General features: G+C 48.7%; 2 protein-coding genes across 3 annotated transcripts; one reads left to right on the plus strand and one right to left on the minus strand.

Annotated features, from left to right (window-relative positions):
• Nucleotides 1–415: 415 nt before the first annotated feature.
• Nucleotides 416–3,392, plus strand: pigc (phosphatidylinositol glycan anchor biosynthesis, class C). The gene is made up of 3 exons (XM_068593009.1): nucleotides 416–474; nucleotides 1,393–1,624; nucleotides 1,705–3,392. The coding sequence occupies exons 2-3, from the start codon at nucleotides 1,397–1,399 to the stop codon at nucleotides 2,359–2,361; spliced, it is 885 nt and encodes a 294-aa protein (XP_068449110.1). The 5' UTR covers nucleotides 416–474; nucleotides 1,393–1,396; the 3' UTR covers nucleotides 2,362–3,392.
• A 1,358-nt stretch (nucleotides 3,393–4,750) lies between these two features.
• On the minus strand, nucleotides 4,751–24,477 carry dnm3a (dynamin 3a). 2 transcript variants are annotated; one of them, XM_068592836.1, is made up of 21 exons: nucleotides 23,866–24,477; nucleotides 21,627–21,700; nucleotides 21,235–21,384; nucleotides 20,796–20,999; nucleotides 20,610–20,708; nucleotides 19,066–19,226; nucleotides 18,805–18,947; nucleotides 18,577–18,712; nucleotides 18,226–18,293; nucleotides 17,995–18,133; nucleotides 17,826–17,912; nucleotides 17,657–17,727; nucleotides 17,494–17,566; nucleotides 16,813–16,839; nucleotides 16,166–16,279; nucleotides 11,748–11,857; nucleotides 8,793–8,904; nucleotides 8,066–8,227; nucleotides 7,278–7,501; nucleotides 6,987–7,178; nucleotides 4,751–5,140 (listed from the first exon to the last, which is right to left on the minus strand). In XM_068592836.1, the coding sequence occupies exons 1-21, from the start codon at nucleotides 24,024–24,026 to the stop codon at nucleotides 5,107–5,109; spliced, it is 2,541 nt and encodes an 846-aa protein (XP_068448937.1). In that variant the 5' UTR covers nucleotides 24,027–24,477; the 3' UTR covers nucleotides 4,751–5,106. The 2 variants fall into 2 exon arrangements, with proteins under 2 accessions (XP_068448937.1, XP_068448936.1); XM_068592835.1 differs by lacking the exon at nucleotides 16,813–16,839 and having other exon boundaries at nucleotides 23,866–24,475.
• Between the last annotated feature and the right edge of the window lie 105 nt (nucleotides 24,478–24,582).

Genomic DNA, 24,582 nt, shown 5'->3' on the forward strand with positions numbered 1-24,582 from the left:
CAACTACTTTAAAGAAAACTATTACTAATTTGCATAATGGTTTTACTTAGTTTGTTTTTTTACTGTGTGATTATTGTTTTTTTGTGTCTTAGTATTGCATGTATGTCCCCGTACTGCAGGTTCGCCTACTGGGTGACAAACTAAGGTTTTGATTGATTTATTGATTGATTGAAATGTGTTTAAAAGTGAAACAAACCTTCTTTCATCGCGAGAATATGAATGTATAAGCTACCTGTTTTCGGGCATGTTGTCCTGCGGGATGACCGGTCTCAAGTAGGGGCCCGGTATGTTCAACACTGACACCTTTCAAAGAAAAAACAACAACAAAGATAACGTCAACAGTTGTTTCACGCGCCTCTTGTCTTTAAGCGCGCCCGCCAGCAGGGGGCGCTGTGAGCTCTCTGAAGAAGTGATTCACTTCCGGGAAAATGACGGACGGAGATTGAAGCATCGGCGCCGAATAAAACAAGACCGGTGAGACGATTATTATTATTTTTTTGGTTATATTTCTGGGACATTTGTTTTAAACAGAACGTCAACGCGTTGGTGTCCGTAAACACGCGGTGACGTCAGTCGTGTCTGGGTTTTATTGGTCGCGTGAAAGCCGGAAGTAGCTTCGGAGCGTTTCAACCGTCGAAACCCAGTTCGGACTGGAGCCGTTCACCGGGCCGCGAACGCAACGCACCGCGAGTTTGAGTCAAAGACGGTTAAAAAAAAAAAGCTGTTTAAAAACCAGCGAGACATTCACGACACGGTGGACAGCTCACGAGTCTGGAAGCCAACGTAAAACAAAAATTATATACATTGGGACAAAGTAGGTCACACAGAGTCTTTGGCGTAAAGCCGATTTACGTGTTTGGTAAAATAATCGTTAATGTTGGCATCGGAATTACACCTGCTAATGTTACTCAAAGCAGTGGATAAGTACAAAACTTATTAATATCTCCCCATGGTCCTATTTCCCTCCCCAGCCAACACTCATTAGTCTTCTAAGTGATTTAAAAAGATTAATAAAAACATAATAATATATATGTACACCCATATAAATTGCCATTTTTGTGTGTCTGTTGTTCTTTCCTCTACATGCAGTTGCTGTTGGACATCTTGTTGTAATCAGTGAATGTTTAAAACGGTGTAATATTTCATGTTGTGAGTCGTAAAAATCTAACGGATTAATTAAAAGGTTGTCACCCTCAAAATGATAATGCCGTTTTTTTATTTTACACAACCACTCTCCTGTTTTGGAGTCAGTGTTGAAGGGAAATCCTTAATGTGTCATATTAAGAAACTGAATTTTTGCTCACATATTTAACCGTGTGTGTGTGTGTGTGTGTGTGTGTGTGTGTGTGTGTGTGTGTGTGTGTGTGTGTGTGTGTGTGTGTGTGTGTTCAGGGTGATGGGACCAGACGGGGCCCCGGGTCCCGCTGTGCCCTGGCGGAAGGTGCTGTGGGAGCGCCAGCCGTTCCCGGACAACTACGTGGACCAGCGGTTCCTGGAGGAACTGCGGCGGAACGAGGGCATCCGGCAGTACCGCTACTGGGCCGTGGTGCGAGAGGCGGGCTTCGTCGGCGAGCAGCTGTCCTGCGTGGCCATTTTCATCACCCTGTGGCTGTACATGGAGCAGGTAAAGCTCCAGAAAACATTGTGTCCTTTTCCTGTTTTTTGTAAATGTATGCGATATGCGTAACGACTCTGTCCTCGCAGAGCCTGCTCTCCCCCGAGACGCTGCTGTGGACCAGCCTCGCCTGCGCCCTGCTGGGTTACGGACTGCACCGGGCCCTGCCGTCGCAAGTCGACTCCGGCTGCGAGCGCCGGACCCGGCTGGCCGACTTGCAGAGCGCCGCCATTTTTCTCTCCTTCACCTTCGGCTTCTCGCCGGTCCTGAAGACGCTGACGGAGTCCGTGAGCACCGACACGGTGTACGCCATGTCCGCCGTGATGCTGCTGGCCCACCTGGCGTCCTTCCCCTACGCGCAGCCCTCGCCGCCCGGCAGCCTCTCCCTGAACGCGGCGCTGTTCGCCTCGGTGTGCTTGGCTTCGAGGTTGCCCGGGGCCCTGCACACCTTCGCCATGATCACGTGCGCCCTGCTGGTGTTTGCCCTGTGGCCCTGCCTGCTGCAGAGGCTGAGGGGGAACGCCCCCGGACGGTTCGCCGGGGTGTGCGTGGGAGTGTGCGTCGCAGGCGTGGTCGGTCTGGGGTCCCAGTGGCCGGGCGGAGCCGTGCTCCTGGCCCTGGCCTTGGGGAGCGTCACGTTGCTCTGCCCGCTGCTGCTGGTCCGACTGCAGAGGCACAAGGACAACATCCAAGGACCCTGGGACGAGGCTGAGATCCACGAGGACCTCAGCATCTTCGGCAACTAACGGGCCGAGCCAAGAGGAGCACACAAGGCCGACTACATGAGAGGTTTTTGTATAGATTCTATTACCGTCAGTCAATTCTTTCACTGCCGGACAGCCATGACAACTTGTTATACTCCAACCAATAATATTAAGATGTTTTCTTCAGGTTCAAGCTGCTATAAGCTTCATAAGTGTTGACCTCTGACTTTATTGACATGTGAACGTGTACCACTGGACACGTTGTGATGCACTGGTTTGATATCGGGGATGCTTTAGTAATCTGTACGACATGTTTCTTTTTCTAGTATGTGTACAAACAGACGGTGCTTTGTGTTTTCAACCGGTGGATTGCCGTGTTTAAAATATAACATTTAGACATTTAAATGATTTAAAAGGGTTTCTTAATCAATAGACGTTTCCACGGTGCGAGTTATTAAATAAAATAATTGGGGATTACCAGAAGTTGATTTTTACTACAGTGGGGGTGTAATGCAACAGTAATTAAATAATGATATCAAACGTATTTTTCGTGGTATTTGATGCATTCATTTAACATTTTTGGAAGTTTTCATGTGTTAACGAATGACACATCTTTTCTAATGTATGTAACAATATTGTATATTGCGTAAAATAACATGGGAGATGCTGTGTAAAACTGGCTCCTGTTGATCATTGTATAGATCATCTGCTGCAGTAAACCAGTAACTATCTTTAAGATAAATACTAAATACCTCTGTATTCAAATTCCCCCTAATGGCTAAATAAATCAAAATGATGAACAATGTCTTACAAAGTAGTCACTTTAATTTGAATATGTGTATTTGTAGATTGACTAGGAGCTTTTCAATATTGTATCACTTGCAATGCTCAAAATATTCAGATTGTATCATAAGCAATTATAATGTAAAGGTCTGGGAGTAATTCATTATTTTTGGACATATACTGTGATTGCTATTTGTGCTGTTACATTATTTATTTATTTCTGGAAGTTTCCATTTTGTCTGCTATTGTTATCATGATTATTATAGTTTTGTGAACTGTATTTTCGAGAATAAAACATGTGCCTTCTGGAAACCACGGGCATTGTTGCGTTTCCTGCTGCGCGCGCACCCGGCTCAGTGACGTCACAGAGGCGTTGCCGGTTAATGAAAAACACCTGTTGAAATTGTCGCGAAACTTTTTCATATTAACGAATTTCAACCCCCCCCAAAAAAAGGTATAATTCAGAACTCATTGTTTTCTATTAAAATGAGACGAACACCGGAAGTGTTTTTGTTTCAAAACATTATTAAAGAATGTTTTTAACGTAATTAAAAACACACCAGAGCTGAAAACTTCCGGTTTTTGGAAGCCATCTTTTTTTCTTCTTTTTCCTATAAGAAAGTCATTAAAACTTGTAAGTTTACACCAGAAAGCATGAATGAAGGTACACACGTGCAGTACCAGTGGTGTGTGTCCGTGTGTGTGTGTGTGTGAGTGTGTGAGTGGACGCTAGGTGTCGTACCTTCACCTCTACTCTCCCCGGCTTGGTGCTCAATGAACACTGCGGTGGCGCCATGAAGAAGAAGAAGATGAAGGTCGACTTTAACAGAGTTCAATCGGCCTTCCTCTTCTTCCCCGACTTTTTCTTCTTCCCCCTCCTCTTCTTACCTCCTCAGCGAGCCGCGCTTCCTCGTGCGAGGGGCACGCGCGTCGTCGTGACGTCGCGTCACCGGCTGCACGGTTACAAATCATATTTTGTATTTTTTTGTAATATATTTTTGTATTTTTAGACACTTGAAACACATTTTAAAATTATATTTCTTGTATTTCTTCCCCTGTATATTTAGATTATATTTTATTTAACAGTGACCGATATACAGCAGGGATCCCAAAACATTTCTATAAGTCAAAATAACCTCAATAAAAGGGTTATATATATATATATATATATATATATATATATATATATATATATATATATAATTTTTAGACTTAACTTTTGGGGGTCACAATTTACTTTGTGTGTGTTACACTCACACCTGTCCCCGCACACAATGCCAGGTAGGAACTACATGTTACACCTGTGAATACAAATAAAAAGTGCTGTAAATGTGCAATAATCCAACTTCTGAGTCTCTCCATCTATCCATCTATGAAGCAATTATGACCCAAAACGTAACTGAGGCTGCAATAGGAGCCGAGATAACGTCTGATGATTCATCTGTTAGATTCTAGTTGAGATAAATAAAGTTCAATTGCAACATAACTGGATGTTAGTGAGCAAACGGCTGAGCTACACGGCTGCAAAAGCGAGTAAATTTTCATTACTTAGAAAGTTGTAGGAACGCTATGAAGAAGGCAAAATTTAAAAAAAGTGAATAAATGCATGACTGCCACAGAAAACGTGAACTAATACCCAGGATGCAAGTTCAAAAATAAAACCTGTTTATTCATAAAACAGTGAAAATAGTGCATGTGTATTCTCTTTTAGTAACTCAAGATTGGTGTTTGTATTTACACAACGTCCAGGCGCTTTGAGGAAAGTCGGCAGACGGTCGAGAACATTCCGGCTTTTTATGGCCGACGACGATATTATGTACAAAACAGACTCGAGTGCTCGGGGAGTTTAGCAGACAGCGGCTCCCAGAAGAGGGAACGCGGAGGAGGAGCAGCAGCGTCGGGCTTCAGCTGGTTTACACATCATCACACGGGTCATGAGGCGTCTCTGGGCGGCAGAGAGCTGAAGCTGGAGGGACCGCTGGGGGGGTTGATGGGTAATGGAGTTCATTTCACGTTCGGGATAGTCGGAGGATGCTTCCTGGAGAGAAGATCAGATCAAAGATTTGAGAGAAGCAATATTAACCTTTTGGAAATTGTGTGCGTAAATCCTCCCGCGCCAATTTTAAGTCCCAGCATGCCCCATTCTGACAATCTTTTGTCTTAAAATACGGCAAGTTTTCCATTTTGGAACCGAACGACACAGTTTTTTGACTGAAACTCCTTCCTAACAGGCCAAGACTTTGTTTTATTGTGATTTTTGTTGCAGATTCTGATTCTAATCTTTCCAAAAAAGTGTCTTATTGACCGCTCCAGGAGGTATTTTTGGGGAATCTGGCTCGTATCATGCTGGATGTTCATAGTTACAATCAAAATATCTTTGAAAAGTGTTTTTTTTTTTGCAGATATACATTCTTTTTCCCAAGACTTTGCTGAACAAACACATACAATAAAACACAAGTATTGGAATTAATTTGGGGTTCCTACGACGACTGTAACAGGGAAAAAGGAGGTCTGGAGCCAACATTTGTTCCACAGTTTTCAAAGTGTTAATAAAGACCAGAGGAGGTCAAATAGTTTGCTTTGTTCTTGTACTTTGGACAGAGCTGAAATTAAGATTTAAACATCCAACTATCCATTTATTATTTCCTCCATTTTTCATTGTTTTGCTGTAGATTTCTCAACAGCAGACCTGACTCCCTCATCGCCACAATCTATAAATCTAGTTATGCAGCAGCTGTGAGTTAGAGCTGAAGAAATATGAGCATTTCAGCTTCATCGGTAATGAAAAAAAACAAGCAAATATTGAAAGAAAACTGTCTCCGCTGCAGCTGCAACTGCAGCCTCGTGCTGACCCCTTCAGTGAACCGCTTTGAGGCTTAATGTAAATAAAATACACACATTAATACGTTTAATATTCTATTTCTACGGGTGGGGCCTGTTTGCTGCCCTCGGGATCAGAAGGCTTCTCAAAGAAAGATGTGTGCAACAAAAAAAACCTCTGCATGCCATGTGAAACATGGAGAACTACACGGGTTTGGCAGAGAGAGGGAAACAAATAGTTATGATTACTATAATGAAACAGGCGGTTAGAAAGATGGAGAGATGTGCAATTTAGCGGGGGGAGCTTTTCCCCAAATGTTGGAGCGCTGCGTTACGAGCTTTCCATGTCCATATTGTTTTGATTTTTGCCATCAGGCCACACAATAGATGACCTGCAGCGTAGAAGAAGAAGAATAAAAGAAACTCCCATGAACTGTAGATCTATATTAAAAGAAGAGGCACAGCGTTGGATGGAATGAGTCAGGGATGGAAAGGGAGACCGAGCGGGAAAGAACCTAAAGAACCATCGGAGAGCGCAGAGGAAATGAGGCGGAGAGAGAAAAGGAGAGAGCGGCCAAAAGCAGGGGAGGAACCAGTGAAAGAGGAGAAGTGAAGAAATGTACAAGAGAAAGAATTAGGAGGGAGGGGGGGATAACGGGTAATGCATGAGGGGAAACTGGGGAGGGCAATAAAACAAAATGCATGCGAGAAGAAGGAGAGGGAAGAGGGAAGAGGGGAGGGGGGTGAAGGACGGAGAGGAAGAAGAAGAGGAAGATGAAGCTTGGACACAGCGCTCGGGCTTGTTGTCTCTGGCTCCGGTAGAAAGCTGCACAGAGAGAAGTCTGCTGATGGGAGGGAGAATATGAGAAACACATTTTTTCCAGCAGACCCCCACCCAGCTCCGATGTCAACTCTCCTCCGCCCCCGACGCACACGGTTCCATCGTTCGTGTGTGTGTGTGTGTGTGTGTGTGTGTGTGTGTGTGTGTGTGCGTGGATGCCGGTGCATGTTTTAAGTGACAGACGTGGAGGTCGTCTTTAGCGTAACCCTGAGCTGTGAGTCACCTCGGCACGCCGGGTGGAGCGCGGTGCGGCTGGCCACCACGCCGCCGAAGGCTGGTGGTGCTGGTAGTGTTGGTGGTGCTGGTGTTGGCGGCGGCGCTCGGGGTGGCGGCGTGAGCGGCGGGCGCCCGGGGCACGGACGGGGCATGGCCTCGAGCCACCGGCTTGGCCACGGACTTTTCGGGGAGTGTCGTGCTTTGGGGGGCGGAGAAGAGGAAGAGAGCGTTCAGTGACAAAAAGGGAAGCTTTTTTTAAAATGTATTTATTTATTTATTTCATCGCTCGGCTCGACACCTGGAGGGCTGTATCCAGGAGGAGTCCACGGGCGGAGGCAGCGGGGTGGTGCAGGTGGAGGTGGAGAACTTCGCCACCACGGCGAGCGCCTCCTTCAGGGCGGCGTGCTTGCGGAGCACCTCCTCCCGGTGCCGCCGCTGCTCCGGTGACTCATCCATCAGCGCCGAGCGCTGTCCCAGAGCGTAGAGCTGGGCCAGCAGCTCGGAGCTAATGAACTCCTTCACCTACGGGAGAGAGGGGGATTATTAACAGCTGCCACAAGTCAAGATGTTGGACTTTGTAAAGGGATAGTTTACGCCGCATTCGGGATTATTGGGCCCCGGGAATTCTTAAAGGGACAGTTCACGTAGAAATCTGGCTTTTTGGTGTTTGCTATGGAGATATGTTTGTGTTGTTGCGCTACACAATGTAATGAGATTATACGGCACCGACCACAGACCTCGCTGAGAGCGGTTTCGTTGAAAGGAAATAGTTCCTACGTTAAACTGCTCACAGCTGTGGACTTATGAACACGCCACATATTCTACGGGTCAATGAGGAATAGGTGGTTTTGATTTTGGGGGTGAACTATTGCTTTAAAAAAGGGACTTTCCCCTTAAAAAATGACTTTTCCAAGTCGTTGGAATATGGGAATAGTGTTTCAAACGGTGCAGACTTGTCTGATAGATACAGAAATACAGATTGTATTGGAAAGGTTATTGGGGAAAAACATTTTTTTGGAGACAAAAGTGTGAGTTTTTAGCCGGTGACGGAAGAGAGAAAAGGTGAAAAGCGTCCGGTCGTCCTACGCTGTTGATCATGAGGTGCATCACGGTCTTCGGCATCAAGTCCTTGAAGGTCTTGTAGATGATGCTCATGTACGAGTCCACCAGGCTTCGAATGGTCTCCACCTGGCGCTCCAGCTGGGGGTCCGTGAAGTTCTCGGGCGCTCCGTTTCCCCGCTCGTCCACCTGGGAGCGACACACACACACACACACACACACACACAACAAGACATCTTCTGATTCTCCCTTCTAGGTTGTTTTTTTTTAACAAAGCGCTCAAAGAGGCAACGCAGTCGGGTTCATCATTCAAATGTTCAACGCGGACGCGCGTGCGAAGCGGTCAAAAGACGGGGGTCTCGACGAGAACGAGGCGAAGGAGGGAGAGAGCGAGAGAGAGAGAGAGGGAGGTGGGGGGTGAGGGACGAGGAACTGCTGATTAGAAACAGACGAGAACACACACACACACACATGTTGTAATGACATCATGGCTCAAGAATGCCGCGCTGAGGAGCCAACGACAGAGCGAGATGGAAGGGGTGGGGGACTGGAGCGCTTTTTTCTTTTAGCGCTTTTGGCAGCGGAGGAGAAAAGAGGGGAACCGAGAGAGAGAGAGAGAGAGAGAGAGAGAGAGAGAAGGGTGAGGGGGTTATGGCCGGCGTGAGCGGAGTCAGGGAGTTCATTCAATGCACACAACAAAACCCAAAGGTGTAAAGGTGCAGACAGGTGCAGCTGCGCGGTGGGATATACTGACGGTGGCGTTCTCCGGGTAGACGCCGGCCTGCAGCAGCGACGACTTCCAGCTGTCCAACTCGTCCTGGGAGCAACAGGCCAGCTCCAGGCTCCTGTAGTCCTTGTACACGTTCCTGCAACAGGCAGTGCAACACTGTCAGACGCGTTCGGGGGCCAGTAAATAAAACCACAACGCAGAGGCTGCGGCCAGAAAATTCCAGTACAGTACGAGCAACTTTGGGTTTTTTTTAGCGTCTCTGAAACCTGAAACAAATTGCAGATTATTTCTGGTGGAGCGTTGCAGCGTGGACGCTACGTTTGTGTATAGTGTGCGAGTCATAATCACACAACTTGTACATCCCTTAAAAGCTGAGAGGGAGACTGACCCATTGAGAAGAAGTGCGGGTTTGAGACGACGCCAGCCGACTTTTATCAGGAGGAAAAGACGACGTCAGAGCTTAAAAAAGAAGGAAAAGACCACGTGGTGGGAGGATTTTGGGTGGTTGTGTTTCTTCCCCTCAGGCTCGTCGACTCACTTTGTACACAAGTCACCTGATATCAGAACGAGGTTCGCTTCGTGAACTCAAATCGGTTTGTTGATGAGATTTGTGAAGTTTCTCTTATGTTTGCATGAGAGCTGCAGAGTCAGTGAGCAACAACTCACCGGATCTCAGACCCTCCTGTGAGACCTTCAGACTCCGTATTGAACATTTCATTTTAGTACATTTTCATGTTCGCGCCTTCATGAAACAATTTGCAAAACTTAGTAGCCGTACACCCCCCACTGGTGCGTTAGCCTGGTGATATTAAACACGTGTGTAGCATTGACTTTGTCTATGTTTTTGTGTATTTCCTTGAGATTCTTTATTGTCACTCTGCATCTTGCTACTTTGTATCTTCGCTCGCACAAGAAGCCGCGTGAGCGTGTTTGTCTGCATATTTTGCGATGATGTATTTATACTTTATATTGCATCTAAAAGGAGGTGGTGTGGTGGTGGTCTGGACTTAAGGGAGGGCGTGGGGGGGGGGGGGTTCGGCATCGCGGCGCTCGTTTGAAGAAACTCGACACCCCAAAAAAACGTCACCAGTGCTAATCGATTAAACGTTCATGGGAGCGTTATCTGGAGTCCGGCGGCTCGTGTCCGTCATCTCGATGTGTGCGTGCTTTTGGGAATATTTTTCTGTGAGTGGGAAGAGAAAAAAAAAGGTGGGGTTGAGGGTGCTAGCGGGATAGCAGGCTAGCAGGCTAGCAGTCTTCCCCAAAATATGGTACGATCGTTCCAATGCAAAACGACATCCAGTCCAACAGAATGTACAGAGAGAACGAATCACTGACAAACGTTATGGACGCGAGCACTTTGCAACGACACACACACACACACACACACACACACACAGAGACACACACACGCATCCAGACAGTGTCACCAGCAGACACGACCGTCCCGCCTGCATCTCATCCCCTTGATCTCCATCATCTATCTCTTCTCACTGGCCCACAAAAAAAAACAGTGAGGACCAGGCGCAGGAGGATCTGGAGCCGAGCTCGCGGCCCATCTGCTAAACATTTTTGATTTAATGGCTCCGGGTTGTTTCCCCTTTTTGTTGTTCACTTTCCACATTCAGAACACGGAGCGATTAACCTCAAATATGTGAAACCTTTTGTGTGTGTGAGAGAGGAGAGGGCGAGACAGAGAGATCAAGAAGTAGGCCGCCAGCGAGCTCACGGCCGGGCTAATAAGTCAGGGCGTGGTGGCGAGCCGACGGGAGGGAACGAGGCCAACGATGACAATACCGGAGCGCCGCTACGCTCGGGGTCGCGGACGCCCGGCGTGCACGTACGCCCGGCGTGCACGTACGCCGGGCGTGCACGTACGCCGGGCGTGCACGTACGCCGGGCGTGCGAGCGCGTCGAGCTCGAGGCCGGCGGGAGTTTTTTTTTTTTTTTTTTTCCGCTCATCTTGAGGAATTTTGTGCTCAGATCCTTGACTGCTTTGGATTTTGAAGAGTTTCCTGAGGTTTTTGATTGCTGTCAGACGGGGACAAAACCACCGCAATGTCTGCCACACACACACACACACACACACACACACAGATATATGCACACACACACTTATGCACTTACAGATAGAGAAACAGAAAGAGAGAGAGAGCAGAAAAAAGGGGGGGCGCCATAGGACAGACTTTGACACATTCCTGGCCGATGGCTCTGATATTCTCTCTCTCTCTCTCCCCCTCTCTCTCTCTTCCTCCTGCTTTTCTTTCTCCTCTCAACCCTTCCAATTCTTCTTTTCTCCCTCCTTTTTGTGGTGAGTCGAGCAATTCTTTCCAAACAAGAGCAGCCTCATCTCTGATCCAAGCTCTCTGGCTTTGATTAGCTGCTTAATGAGCCTGCCGTCGGTATGCTGTGGTCTACGCACACATATACACACACACTCACACACATTGGCAAAGGCACGTACACACACACACATCCCGTTTGTGTGTCTTGAATGCAGCATAACACAGAATTATAAACAAAGCCCACATGCTCTGGTACAATCAGTCTGGCTTTGGGTCAGCTCCAGGTCCTAAACTCTCCCTCTCTCTCCCTCTCCCTCTCTCTCCCTCTCTCTCTCTCTCTCTCCCTCTCTCTCTCCCTCTCTCTCTCCCTCTCTCTCCCTCTCTCTCCCTCTCTCTCTCTCTCTCCCTTTCTCTCTCTCCCTCTCTCTCTCTTCCTCTCTCTCTCTGTTACACACACACATAAAGCTTGCAACATCCTGGCATATAGAAACGACCCCGGTGCCCACTGGATATCCCTTCAGCTCCGGTTGGTGAAGTTGAAACAGAGGAGGTCAAAGAGAGGGCAGAGCGCCGCTCTGACATCTCCTCCCTTCCCCTCCTCCGACATGTCCACCCTCCTGAAAAGATCTCTGAGACTTCAGCGAGCTCTCACACACACAAACACACACACACACACACACACACACACACACACCTTAACTCCGTGTTGAAGATAGCGATGACAAATCTGCTGGACATGAAGCCCTTCTCCACGTCTCTGAGCTTCAGGTTGTCCAGGGGGAGCATGTACTTCTTCTCCTTCTCCTGGAAGACACACACACACACACACACACAAACACACAGGTATGCAGGGGTCAAATATGACATCACAGGTGTTGATAGCAACAACAACAACAAAACTACAGAGGATGAAGACAGTCGATTTAGCTCAAATAGTTGGACGTCAGGTTGTGAATATTTCTCTGTAGGAGAAAGATTGGAGGTTGGATTGTGGAAGTGAAGGAGGTGAGGGGAGGGGAGGAGGGATGTGAGCACCTGAGTTCATCTCAGAGGACGCGCCCGCCTGTCAGACCGACTCGCTAACTAGCGAAAGAGAGACGGGGGAGTGGAGGGAGGAGTGGAGGGGAGAGACGGGGGAGAACCAGAAGTCTATCGTCTGTCATCGCCGCGAGGACTCATGAATGACGGAGAGCAGTTGGAGGAGGAGAGCGGGCCGGCGTGAGGAGAACCAGACAGCATGGAGGCCGGGTACGGAGACGTGAAGCAGGGAGGGAGGGGGACAGGGAGGGAGGAGGAGGAGGAGAAGGTAGAGAGAGGCCGGGCCCACATGTGAAAGTCATTACTCAGACTCCAGCTCTAACACAACATTTCTCTCCTCGACTTGAAGCCCCCCTCTCTCCTCCTCTCCGTCGCTCTGTTCCCTCGTTCTGACCTCTGGGCTTCCAGCAGTGGAGCACCCGTGGGTGAGGTGGCCAGAGAGTGAATTGGACACGGCACGCCTGCGACACAGGGTGTCCCTTAAAATAAAAAAAGATGTCGCTGCACCACGTGGTACGAGGGGGACGGGGGGGGGATGCTGCATGCCGTCGGTCACATTTCGGTCCTTCCTCTCTCTCTCAGTGCTCCCCTGAACCCTGCGACTCTCTTCCTTCGTTCCTCTTTCCTTTTTTCACAAAAAAGGGGCCCCACTTCCTGTAACAGAGGCTGAAAAAAAAAAAAAAAAAAAGTGACTGGACGGGATTGGCGCCCATGAAGCAACATCTGGGATCGCTTTGGACACAGAGAGAGAGGGAGGAGGGGGGAGGAGGAGACTGGAGGGAGTTTAGGGTTCTCTGATGGGGTAGAAATAGAAAGTAGAGACGAGGAAGAGGAGGGATAGACGTGGATCCAGGGTGGATTTGAATTGGATTTTTTTTTTCGCGAGCGTAGAAGAGTAAAGAGGGTTCGAGGAGCGCAGACGGCGAGGCAGAGTGTGCGGGAGAAACTGCAGACCGCTCCAAAAGTTGATTCCCCATGGGTCCCATCAACCCATATATGGCTGCTAAGTTCCTCCCTAACTCTCTCTCTCTCTTTCTCTTTCCCTCTCTCTCTCTCTCTCTCTCTCTCTCTCTTTCTCTCTCTCTCTCTCTCGCGCCTTCCCTCACTCCTGACGCCTTTCCCCCTCGAGTGAGCAGGCAGATCCCGAGCTGAATGAGCCAATGTGCCACGTCAAGGCTGGATACTACGCCGGAGGACGCCGGGCTCCAAAAGGCGCGCTCGCATCTCCGGAGGAGGGACGCCCGAAGGAAGCGGCGGCGTCCGTGAAGCCCCCCCCTCCTGCGCCCGACCACAGGATAAGAAACGACTAGATATAACGCAGGAAATCTTTTTTTTTTTATTCATTTACCCCCCTTCCTCCTCCCCAACCAGAGAAACAGGGTTGGGGGGAGGCCGAAGAGAACTCCAGAAAAAGGGTCCTGCTCCGTCATCCCAGTGTTCAGACTACCTGTTCAGGATCTTACTGGTGTACAGTAGTCTGCACATTGGTTAGACTGTGCAAGGGAGCGCTTCAGCGGCGAGACTCGGACGGACGGCGGCGAACCTCGGCTCCAATTACTTCCGATGCGTTCACTGTCGCCGGCAATCCACGCGCCACGGCGCGGCCGTTAACTCGAGCGCGGTGATCGCTCGCCTTTCGTTAGTGGCGGGTGAGAACTACGTCCGAGGCGGAGGCGTTTGCGTCGCTTTGAAGTGATCGAGGCCGAAAAAGTATCGTAGAGACGCTTTTAAAATAACTGATTCTTTTGTTTGTTTTTTTCCAGGGAGTATTTTTAAGTTTCAGCATGTAAGATAAGCGGCGTGTTCACAGACATCACGGCACTGTTACGTATATGCATGTGTGTGTGTGTGTGTGTGTGTGTCACACTGGTGTCAGGGTGGTCATGAGGTATCATACATCAGAGCTGCTGCGTCTCCTCGTCTTCTAGACTAATGGATTTGAGATAATGGAACGGGCCTCCCACACACACACACACACACACGCACACACACTCACACACACTCACACCTACGCAAAGAGGCGAGCGTGTAGATTAAGTGTATACGCGCTAGCCGTCTGTTTTTCTTCAGCCTGCCCGGTGGAGTCGAGGGGTGGAGGAATGCGCGTCTGCTCAGTGTGCTGCGGAGATTAAACGCCGCTTTCACGCCGCTCTCCCAGGAAGTGTTTAGGTGCACGGAGGAGGAGACGCGCTAAAAGTGTACAGACGCAATCTGCAGGGATGGAGAGGGGAGGTTGAAAGGGGGGGGTGGGGGGGGCTGTGGAGGAGTTGAGAGAGGAGGAGGGGGGGAGTCAAAGGGGGAGGTCTGCAGTGTAGAAACGGCCATGTGGGATTTCTCTGGGCAGATCTTGGAAGCTGGTGTTTGGACAAAGCTTCAGATTTTCCAGCCAGGAATGTGCACAGTCCCAGGGAGACTGCCAACCACAGAGAGGGGGAGAGAGGGAGAGGGAGGTGGAGGGGGGGGGAGAGGGAGGTGTGGAGGGAGGAGGGAGGAGGAGGAGAAAAAGGCAACAGAGGTAAAGAAAGAGAAAATTTAAAAAAAGAAAGGGTGGGGGTCAACAGGCGAAGGAAAAAAAATGTCTGTGGAAGGTAGTGGGAGAGAGAGAGAGAGAGAGAGAGAGAGAGAGAGAGAGAGAGAGAGAGAGAGAGAGAGAGAGAGAGAGAACTGCAAGAGAGAAGAAGCAGAAGTCTTGGCTGCCGGTCGCACAGATGCGATGAGGAAAAGGTCGCAGATACGATCTGTTGTGATCATGCGGGTGACTGCTTTTGCACTCAGGCCTTTCAGACCCGGCCGATAAAGAAAAAAAACTCCCAACGCGGCGAGGAGGCGGAGCTTAAACACCACAATGAAGTTAAATAAAAAGGTTTAGACTTGTTTTAAATGAAATCAGCGTCAGTGACACATGCAGCGTCTCATCCTGGAAACCAGACAGAGTTTGTTGTTCGTCTTTGTTTCATTTGCCACAGATGTGACACGTCTGCGTGTGTGTGTGTGTGTGTTTGATCACCAGGAGACCTACAACACTGTATATGTGTGTTGGTGTGTGTGTACACAATGTGCATGCCCGGGGGCGAGGAACACTGTGTTCAAGCGCTCCGGTGTTTATCTGAAAAGTGGCCGTGCGTCCGTCTGAGTTTGTGTATATTTTTCCTCCACTATTTGCGTGCCAGTTTGTTTACATCAGACTCCGCATGTGTGTACTGTATACTGTATATACAAGTCTGTCCACTGTGTGTGTGTGTGCGTGTGTGTGTGTGTCTTAGTTTGGCTTGGGGCAGCTCCAGCTGTGTCAGAGCGAGCCGCTCCAAAATGCCTGAACTCCCAGAGGAGGAAGAAAAAGGAAAAGAGGGGGGGGGGCGCAGAGCAGGACGAATGTGGACGGAAGGGGGGAGGATGGGGGAGGTGGGGGGGAGTCAGAGGAATGAATGGGGGGGATTGGAGGGGCTCACTCGCCGGTCCAGGTGGCAGAAGGGGGGAGACAAAAAAAAAAAGCAAAGGAAACGTCTGGACGGAGTAAACCCAGGTTTAAGATGCTCTTTTCGGTTTTCAGTGTTGTGTGTCTGTTTAGACTGACACACAACACGACATTAACTATTGTGTAAAAGCCTCAAAGTGTCATACAACTCAAACTCCACGGCGTTTTTTACATCCAGATTTGAGCGTTTACAGGTTAACGTGCCGCCTCACTCTCCCTTCCTTCCTCCTTCCTCCTCCTTCCTGCTTCCTCCTCCTCCATGGACAGTGACAGGATGAGACTGTTGTGGTGTGTCTGCCTGTCTACACTTGCTGTGCAGACCTTCTGCTCCTGTACAGCAGGCACAGACAGGCAGACAGATGGCAGCCCCACAGACACCACGATGAAGCGACGACATCAACAGAAATCAGAAAGGAAGTCCCGCCCCCCTTTCCTCTTATCGTCTCTCCACCTTTCAATCTTGAGATGCGTGTGTGAATAAACGTGTGTGAATAAACAGAGCCGTGCCCGCCTTCTTGTGTTTTCAATGACTTTCGATGTCTGGAAGCGAGCGAGAGAGAGAGATAGTGTGTGTGTGTGTGTGAGTGCGAGCGCCTCACCTCGTCGTCCCTGAACCAGGACAGGCTCTCGGCGCTGAGGACGAACCAGAACTCCTTGGCTCCGCCCTTCATGATGCCGATGTTGCTGATGGTCAGCCAGCCCTTGCGTATGACCTGCGCGACAAGCCGAGGGGGTGAGGGACGCTCAGACGGCTCAGAGGGATCAGTTTTAAAGAGGGAAATTAAACGAGCGAGGCAGAACTGAAATGAGAGGGGACTCCCGCTTGGTGAGAGCGAGAGCGAAGGCCAGAAAACGGTCGACACAATATATTTTGAGAGGCGCACACACACGACAGGAGGAGATTAAAGACATGAAGACACGGCGTGAGAGGCTGGAAGACAGATGTGTGATGAATAAAGTGGAACAGGAAGTGTGAGGTGACGTCATAAACATCCTGCACACCAGCGAGGAAAAAGAAAATGAACATCTGTACGTATTGACGGAGCGGTGGAGGCGATCGGGGGGTCGAGGCAGAAAAGAGAACGCCGACCCTGAAAAGAGCTGGAAAGGGGGAATCAGTCGTGAGGTGAGGAAAGTTTGCCAGAGTGCGTGTTTGCGTGCCGACCAAGTAAACAAGATTTAAGCGTGAATCCTGCACAGAGGAACATGTCCAGCAGAGGCAGCAGTGAGCGAGGAGGTCTCCTACTATTAGTCTGGAAGGAGGGGCCGCACCCTGCAGAGAGACGGGAGACGAGGGGGCAGATTTAAGAGTTAATGTCAGTATATTTGGGGAATATTACGTCTTTTATACTGTAGTTAACTGCTCAGAGAGATCTCCTCATCACACAGACTCACTGGGATTTTATTTTTAAATTAGTTGTGCTTTCAAACGTGTCACATGAGTATCACGTTACAAATCAATCATAACCGGCTGCATTCCTTTGAGAAGCCAAGATCAACTCGTGTGTTGAAGGATTTGGACCCTGAATTTCTTTCCAGTAAAAAAAAAATAATTAAAAAAAAATCACTAAATACCTCATTTATCTGCAGCTATGAATTCCTATAATTGATGATTAATGAGGAACACATGGGACGGGACATTATTGAAAATGGGGGAGAAAAAAAAATGGCCGGGGGAAAGAAATGAGTTCATGAGCGGCAGTGGTGGAAAAAGTATTCAGATCATTTAACTGAGTAAAAGTACTCACACCACTCTGTGGAAATACTCCACTACAAGTAAAAGTCCTGCATTCAAAACCTCACTGAAGTGCCAGCAGTATTATATATCATATTATGAGTATTATCAGCTACATGTACTTTATGAATGCACAGTTTAAGTACTCAATGTGCAGTATATATATGAATGCACAGCCATTGGAGGTCTTACATGGTTTCCTGCCATCACTGCAGCAGTCTTCTTATGGCTCTGCTGGCTCGTCTGTTGGCTCGTCTGCTGGCCGCTGAGAGAGAGGAGGAAGAGGAAGAGGAAGAGCTTGTGATGTCATCGACTCCTTTGACCCGTCAGGATTCATCCTTCGGGCTTTACTCACTTGGTGAAGCCGATGAAATCTTCGTGTTTGGTGTTGACGTAGGCGAGCTGCACGTCGATGAGCAGCATGACCTGAACGACGCAGACGCAGACACACAAAAAGTGAATATTCCAAGTGGAGTTACCAGGAAGTAATGAATAAATGTGACGTCCGGCCGCGTGCGAGTGACCTGCTCCCGGCATCGGCTCTCTTGCTCTCGTATCTCAGTGGATACGATTCTCTCCGTCTCATCCCGCAGTTTGGGAAAAGAGCTGAGCTGTAGGGGGGAAAACACACCGGCAGTTAGACGCGAGGCAGTGTTAAAACACACACACACGCCCGCAGACACACTTTCATACCTTGTTGATACACTGGTACACGGTGGCGAGGAGTTCTTGGCTGACCATGTCGACCAGTTGAACACACGGACCCTTCAGCCTCGCGATCTGCCTCTTCACGATGGCTTCGAACGCCATGTCGGGCGTGAACAGACCGGTCCTGAGGGGAAGGAGAGGAGAGGAACGTCGAATGAGATCGTCTGCGGCGAACAGAAGACTATGAACGACGCGTGAGCGAGCGCGGCACTGCACCTGACGCCGTGGATGTTTCTGATGGCGTAGTTGATCTCCCGCCGCAGATTACGCTCGTCCGACTCGAGCTAAGGACAAACACAGGGAGCGCCCGGTGAAAGGCAGGGTTACTGGTCCTGAGAAACCAGTAAGAGGACCCGAAAAAACCAGCAGTGTGGCTAACTCTTTTCCAAGAGTTAGTTGCTAACTCTTTTCCAAGAGTTAGCAACATCATAGCAAGAAAGTCACCATGTGAAGAAGAACAAAAAGAAGATTACCAACACTGCTTTTAACAGATTAATAGTTACATATTCACAGGATGGCGCTACAGTATGACCATCATTATGTGCACAAAGACACACACACACACACCTTGACCAGTTCGTAGGGGAAGCGCTCGTGGAAGATCCGGTTGATCCTCGCGCCTCCCGACAGATTGACGGTGTCGACCTTGTTGCCCGAGCCCTCGATGAGCTTCTCGAAGTCGACGGCCAAGCGCTGAACCGACCTGCGACACACCGACGCGTGAACAATCCAAAAGACAAGTATGACACACACACAAACAAACACACACACGTCCAGAAGCATCGGCTGACTGACTGGAGCAGCGTCTTGGTGCGGCGTGCGGCGTCGTCCGGGCGGAACTGGCTGTACTCCTCCGCCTCTTTGCTCATGTCCAGCAGCTGGCTCTGCAGGTGACTGCGGAACGCTGGCAGAGTGTCGCGGATGTGGTTCGTCAGTTGCTGCAAAAGACACAACAATATTAACTTATTTGTGTGTGTGTGTGTGTGTGTGTGTGTGTGTGTGTGTGTGTGTGTGTGTGTGTGTGTGTGTGTGTCTGTGTGCGTGTGTGTTTTTAACCTGGTTTAGTATCCTTTGTAAATAGGGCGTGCCCGTGCTTTTCGCCATGTGTCTGTAGGCCGGATGGGAGAGGAAGAACTTCTCCTCGGCGTGCAGCGCCGCCTCGATGTCCTTTTTTCCATCGATGTCCTTCTGACTCCGGTTCACCACCCCGATGTAACCTGGAGGAGGAAGCGATGAGAAGGGAAATGAACTCTCAACTGTATTTTGTTTTGGGTCTCTGGAGGGCAATTGCTTATAACAATACATGAAAGAGTAGAAACATACAGGAGGGAGACGCGCCCCGGATTGCCGAGTGGGCTAGAAGCTACTGGTGTCTCACTCACAGGGAGAGTTAAAGTGCGAGGGAATCTGAACCAAGAGCCGGGAAGGCAAACTCTGGAAGTGTAGAGGGCGGGCGTGCCGGGTAACACGGCTGCAGCCTTCCTCTCCACCCGTCAGAGAGCACGCTCCGCTCTACACCGCCCTATGGATAGTGTGTTTTCATCCCGAGGGCCCCCGTTGTGACAGATTAAACAAAAAAAGTGATCCTTAAAACAGGATCAGGAGTGAACATGGAGGTGCAGAGCAGCTGTGATAGGTCCAAACAAGAGCACGTGATCATTGTGAGGAAGACAATGTGCAACAAGATGGAGGAACAAAATCGGAGCTCTGACGAGAAACAGACGCAACTCGCTTTTTCCGACGTGTCCTTGGGAACTCTCTCTCTCTCTCTCTCGCCCCACCGCCCCCCCGCCGCTCGTTCCATTACGTGTTTCACACAAGCAGGAAACGAATACGTTTGTTCAGAGGCAGAGCATGTGGTTTGAAGCGAGCCAAATCCTCCCCCTGTTTCAGTACAGTAATAGATGTAATAGCGACGGGCTCCATAACTAATGCTGGAGCTCTACGCTGCTACCAGGGCAGTTGTTTCAGCGGCTACCATCGCTAATGCATTAGCACTGTGGAGAAGCATGAAGGGCCTGGCTCTCTCTCTCTCTCTTACTCACACACATACTTTTACTAGCCGATGACATCATCTCTGTCTTCCTGTATATACACTCTGCGTATGTATATAAACATATATTCATCTTTACATGTGCATACTGTACACACTCATTCAGTCTGTGTAAATCCATTCAGGTTGGTTTTTGTGTGCATCTTAGAGAACACCTGGCTTAAGAAATACTTTTTAGTCTCATTATACCTATTTTTCTCCTACTGGTGGTTCCCTTTATGTGTCTCTAGCTGTTCAGTCTGTTTTTGCTTAAGTGCATTGAAAAAATTAAAGAAAGCAAAGTCAAATTCCTTGTGTGTGCACGGACACGTGGCCAAGAAAAGGTGATTCTGATTGTCGCTCAGTGGTACTACTGTGATGTCATACGAAGTGCAAGAAGAACCAAGGAGACAGAAATAAAGAGTCAGACAGAGAACAGACACAATCGTAGTAGCGGTCCTCTCTACAGAGCCTCCACGGGACGCAGTGTGTGGCTGCATTAGAGCAAGGTGGCTCAACAGACACACACACACACACACACACTTGCTCACACACACAGGCAGCACACCTCTGCGCAGGGGAAGCAACCTGTTCTCCAGTATGTTCCGGGCATCTGTTCCTTCGTCCATCAGGTCCAGCTTAGTGATGACACCAATTGTGCGCTGGCCTGAAAAGAAGATGAAGCAAAGAGGACGTTTTATTCAAATGCACACACAAATACACACACACACATACGCGCGCACACACACCGCACCCTGTGGGTCGACGTCTTTGGCCAGTTTGAGAGCATCTGAGTTGGCCAGGTCGGTGTTGGCCGGCGTGACGGCCAAGATGAGGCAGTTCTCCTTACAGATGAACTGCATGATCATGTCTCGTATCTGGTACTCGATGTCCGCCGGCTGGTCGCCGATCGGCACTTTGGTGATGCCGGGCAGGTCCACAAGAGTCAGGTTGAGCACTGCACGCGTGCAAAAGAGCACACACATACACACATGGACATAGTTCATTCCATCGAATACAAGAGCACTCTTGTCATGAACTGTCTTGGTGGCCACATCAGGTTTGTTTGTTTGCTAAATGCCCCGACGAAGACCAACAGAGGCTGAAACTTGTGGGCTCTTTTATTTTTACTTCCTGTCGGGAGGTCACACACAAACTGGAACGGATCAACACACGAGTAGACATTGTGTTACCGTGTGGGGAGTAGATCCGGAGGCTGATGGGGACAGGAGAGATGCCTTTATTGGCGCCCGTGAGTCTGTGCGTCTCGGCCTCGATCTCTTGGCGGATCTCGTCGAAGTCGGTGAACTTCTTCCCTTTGCTGTGGGAAAATTCACCGTACTCTGGAAAAGACACACAACACAAACAGGGGGACACAAATAGTTTTGGAGGTCAGGTCACGATGGCACAGTAGAACGCATACATGATGATGCAAGAGGGCCCAAAAAAAAGACACAATGAACAGTTCTGATCTTAAGTAATTGTCCCACAAGCGCACTGTCCCGCAAGTCAGGCTCAGCCATTGTGAAATATCACACTGCCACCTGGTGGCGGCTCCAGAACGACACGGCTCGGCCTCGCCTACCTGTGTCGGCACTCAGCAGCTGGAGGATTAAAGGTCTGCGAGTGACGATCCCTGAACCCCGAGGAAGGAAGTCTCTGTTGGGAAGGAAAGACAGAATTGGCGAAGGCTGTGCGCACACACACACAAAAAGAAACACACACATGGCATTTGATGTCAGTCCTAATCATAAGCTTGGCACACACTTTTAAATAACTTGACAGCTTGTGCATGCACCAACAAGACTAGTACTCTGAAGCTATGTGTAACTGGCATTGTGAGCTGTATTTTAGTTGCTGTTTATTATCCAAAACATCAGCAACTTGATCAGGAAGGCCAAGAAACATCTTTGCCATGATCAGATACTGTGTGTGAAGGCTAAAGGCCACATGTAGTAGTAAGTGTGAGGAAACAGAGCGCACAGGAAGATATCCTCCTCTTTCCTATTAAAATCAAATGCAGGAAGTTTGTTTTACTGCATCCTGTCCCACATGAAGCTGCTGGCAGGGTTCCTGCACAAAAGGGGTGTCAGAACATAATCAAAGCAGAGACAAAAGAACCGAGGCCTGTGTTCAAATATCATAACAGGCTCAAGAGAAGCGAGCTTCCAATCGCCTCCTCGAGCTTCTGGCGCCGCCGCCGCGCTCTTTACCGGCGTGGACGACGGCGTCGGCCCATTAGGAAACACAGCTCCGCTGTCTTTAAACTCAGAAACGACTCACTATTACTCACCAGCATTCCTCACTGACAGGATGGAAACACTTACGTCTCCTCCGCACAAACAGAATTGTCTCACTTTGCTTCTTTCTTTTTTTTTTTTTTAAAAAGAGTGGCGTCTGAAAGATTGTTGATATCTGACGTCTCGGGGCCAGAGTCACCATCCCGCCACCTTGCCTTCTCTTCCTACAGCCGTGACCTTTGCCCTGTCCTGGCTTTTGTTTGTTTGTTTCGTTGTTTACAGAGCGAGGGGCTGTGTGTGAGCGCCGCATTTTTTAAAATTAAAACACATACAAAGAATGGACAGCTTGGAGGAGACACACGCCTAAATTGACACTTATTTGCGTTTAATTATAATAAGAGACTCCTTATCTTTATTCATGACAAAGCTGTATGATTTAAAGGCCTTTTAAGTCTGTTTTTGGTCGTGATGTTATGACTTCTCCCATATTAACCTCCCCCCTCCTTCATCAACACCTCCACAGCTCGTGAGTGACATAAAGTGCCGCCCTGGCTACCGTCACACCGACACGTCCACCGCCTCAGACCAGCAACTCAAAGCAACTCGGTTGGAGTCGGCAATATATATTATAAACGGTCAGCAATGTCATTGCCTGCTTTCAATACAGTGCAACACTGATCGTTGTGTGTTCATCATGCCCCAGCCCTTGAATCACATTCAGAGATCAGACGATTAAGAGATGAAGCGTCGCATTGTCTCTGATAATAATGGAGTCAGGTCATTCAGTCAGTTAGTGACTCGAGGGGCTCGTCATCGCTTTACACCGAGAGAGAGTTCAAAAGTGTTTATTAGAGGTAAATCACGGCGCATAATTTAGTTATAACTGTGAACTGATTTCTAAACAATTCCTGGAACGTAACTGCACCTTAGTGTCCTCAGTCTGTCTGCGCCTTCCTGTTTGTTTAAGGTTTCCTGTCTGTCTTCAAGTATCCAGTCGACCCTCATCTACCTGCATGCATGTCTTTTATTGTTGTTTTGCTGTGTTGGATTGACTTGAATACATTTCACATACTTTGCATGCTTTTATGTTTTGTGCTTCCGATTCCAACAACACAACATAATTAGCAAACAGTCAACACGTTACACACATGAGACGGTGCAAATATATTAGCAAAACTAAAGTGCTGAAACCAAATATAAAGTCTGGAGCTGCTCCACAGACAACGACTTGCTTCATAGATGACACACAGGGTTTTTCTTTAGTACATTTTCAGTTTCATAACTGATAATAACACTACAATAGACCTTTTCATTGCCATTCTGCTGCAAGGGTAACAACTTGGGTATATAAAAAAAAACACAGTTTCTGTCTTTAAGAGAGAGAGAAAGTAGCTCATGTTCTTACATATTGATTCAACTTTTCTAGGCCATGATAATACCACGTTGGAATTGTGTATTATTACAATTATGTAGGTGGTGTTCCCCTCCAGGTGCCGATGCCCCGCCCTCTTTTCTCCTCTTTTCTCGGAAGTGCATTGTAGTTCAGTGTGTCACACACACACACAAACTCAGACACACACATACCTGCCCACGAAGTTCTCCAGGACCGAGCTCTTTCCGGCGCTCTGTCCGCCCACCACGGCTATCTGCGGCAGGTGGAGGCTGCAGCTCTGCCCGACGCCGCTCAGCGCGTCCTGGAGCCGGTTGACCAGCGGGATCAGGTCCTCCATCCCGCGGTTACCCATCGTCCCTTTTGTTTTTAGGGGGGTTTTAACCTCCGCCAGTCGTTAGTAGAGAGCGTCTGCCATAAGTGAAAAGCGACTCACGCTGATATCACGTACACACAAACCTATTAATAAAACCCCGGTGTGGGGGGGCAACTTTCAGCCGTTAAGAGGCCGTGACGTCGCGGCCGTTGGAGGCGCGTTACCGACGCAGCGGCTGGTAACGACCGTCGGGTCCAAGCTCGTACTCGCGGACTTCTTCGAGCCCCCGAAAACAGCTCACGAGACACATTTTTCTGTTTGTTTTGTTTGTCGTTTTAAAACAACCCGTGAACCGTCGCGGTGTGTTTCACTTACGTCAAACAAAAACTCCATTTAAGAAACCAGCCGTTGAGTTTTAAATCCAAAGGAGAAGAGTAGCAGAAGAAGAAGAAAAAAACCGCTCCGCTCTTGACAGCTAACGGAATCGAATTTTTTTACGCGCATGCGCGGTAAAGTTTTTAACTCGGCAATCCCCTTCTGCAGGAGAGGAACACACTTCGTAGCCAATTGTAAAACAAAATCAAGACACCCAGGG

Source organism: Clinocottus analis, unplaced genomic scaffold (assembly GCF_023055335.1).
Source record: "Clinocottus analis isolate CAN_PGR_092001 unplaced genomic scaffold, fCliAna1.0.p SCAF_28, whole genome shotgun sequence".
Taxonomy (NCBI): domain Eukaryota; kingdom Metazoa; phylum Chordata; class Actinopteri; order Perciformes; family Cottidae; genus Clinocottus; species Clinocottus analis.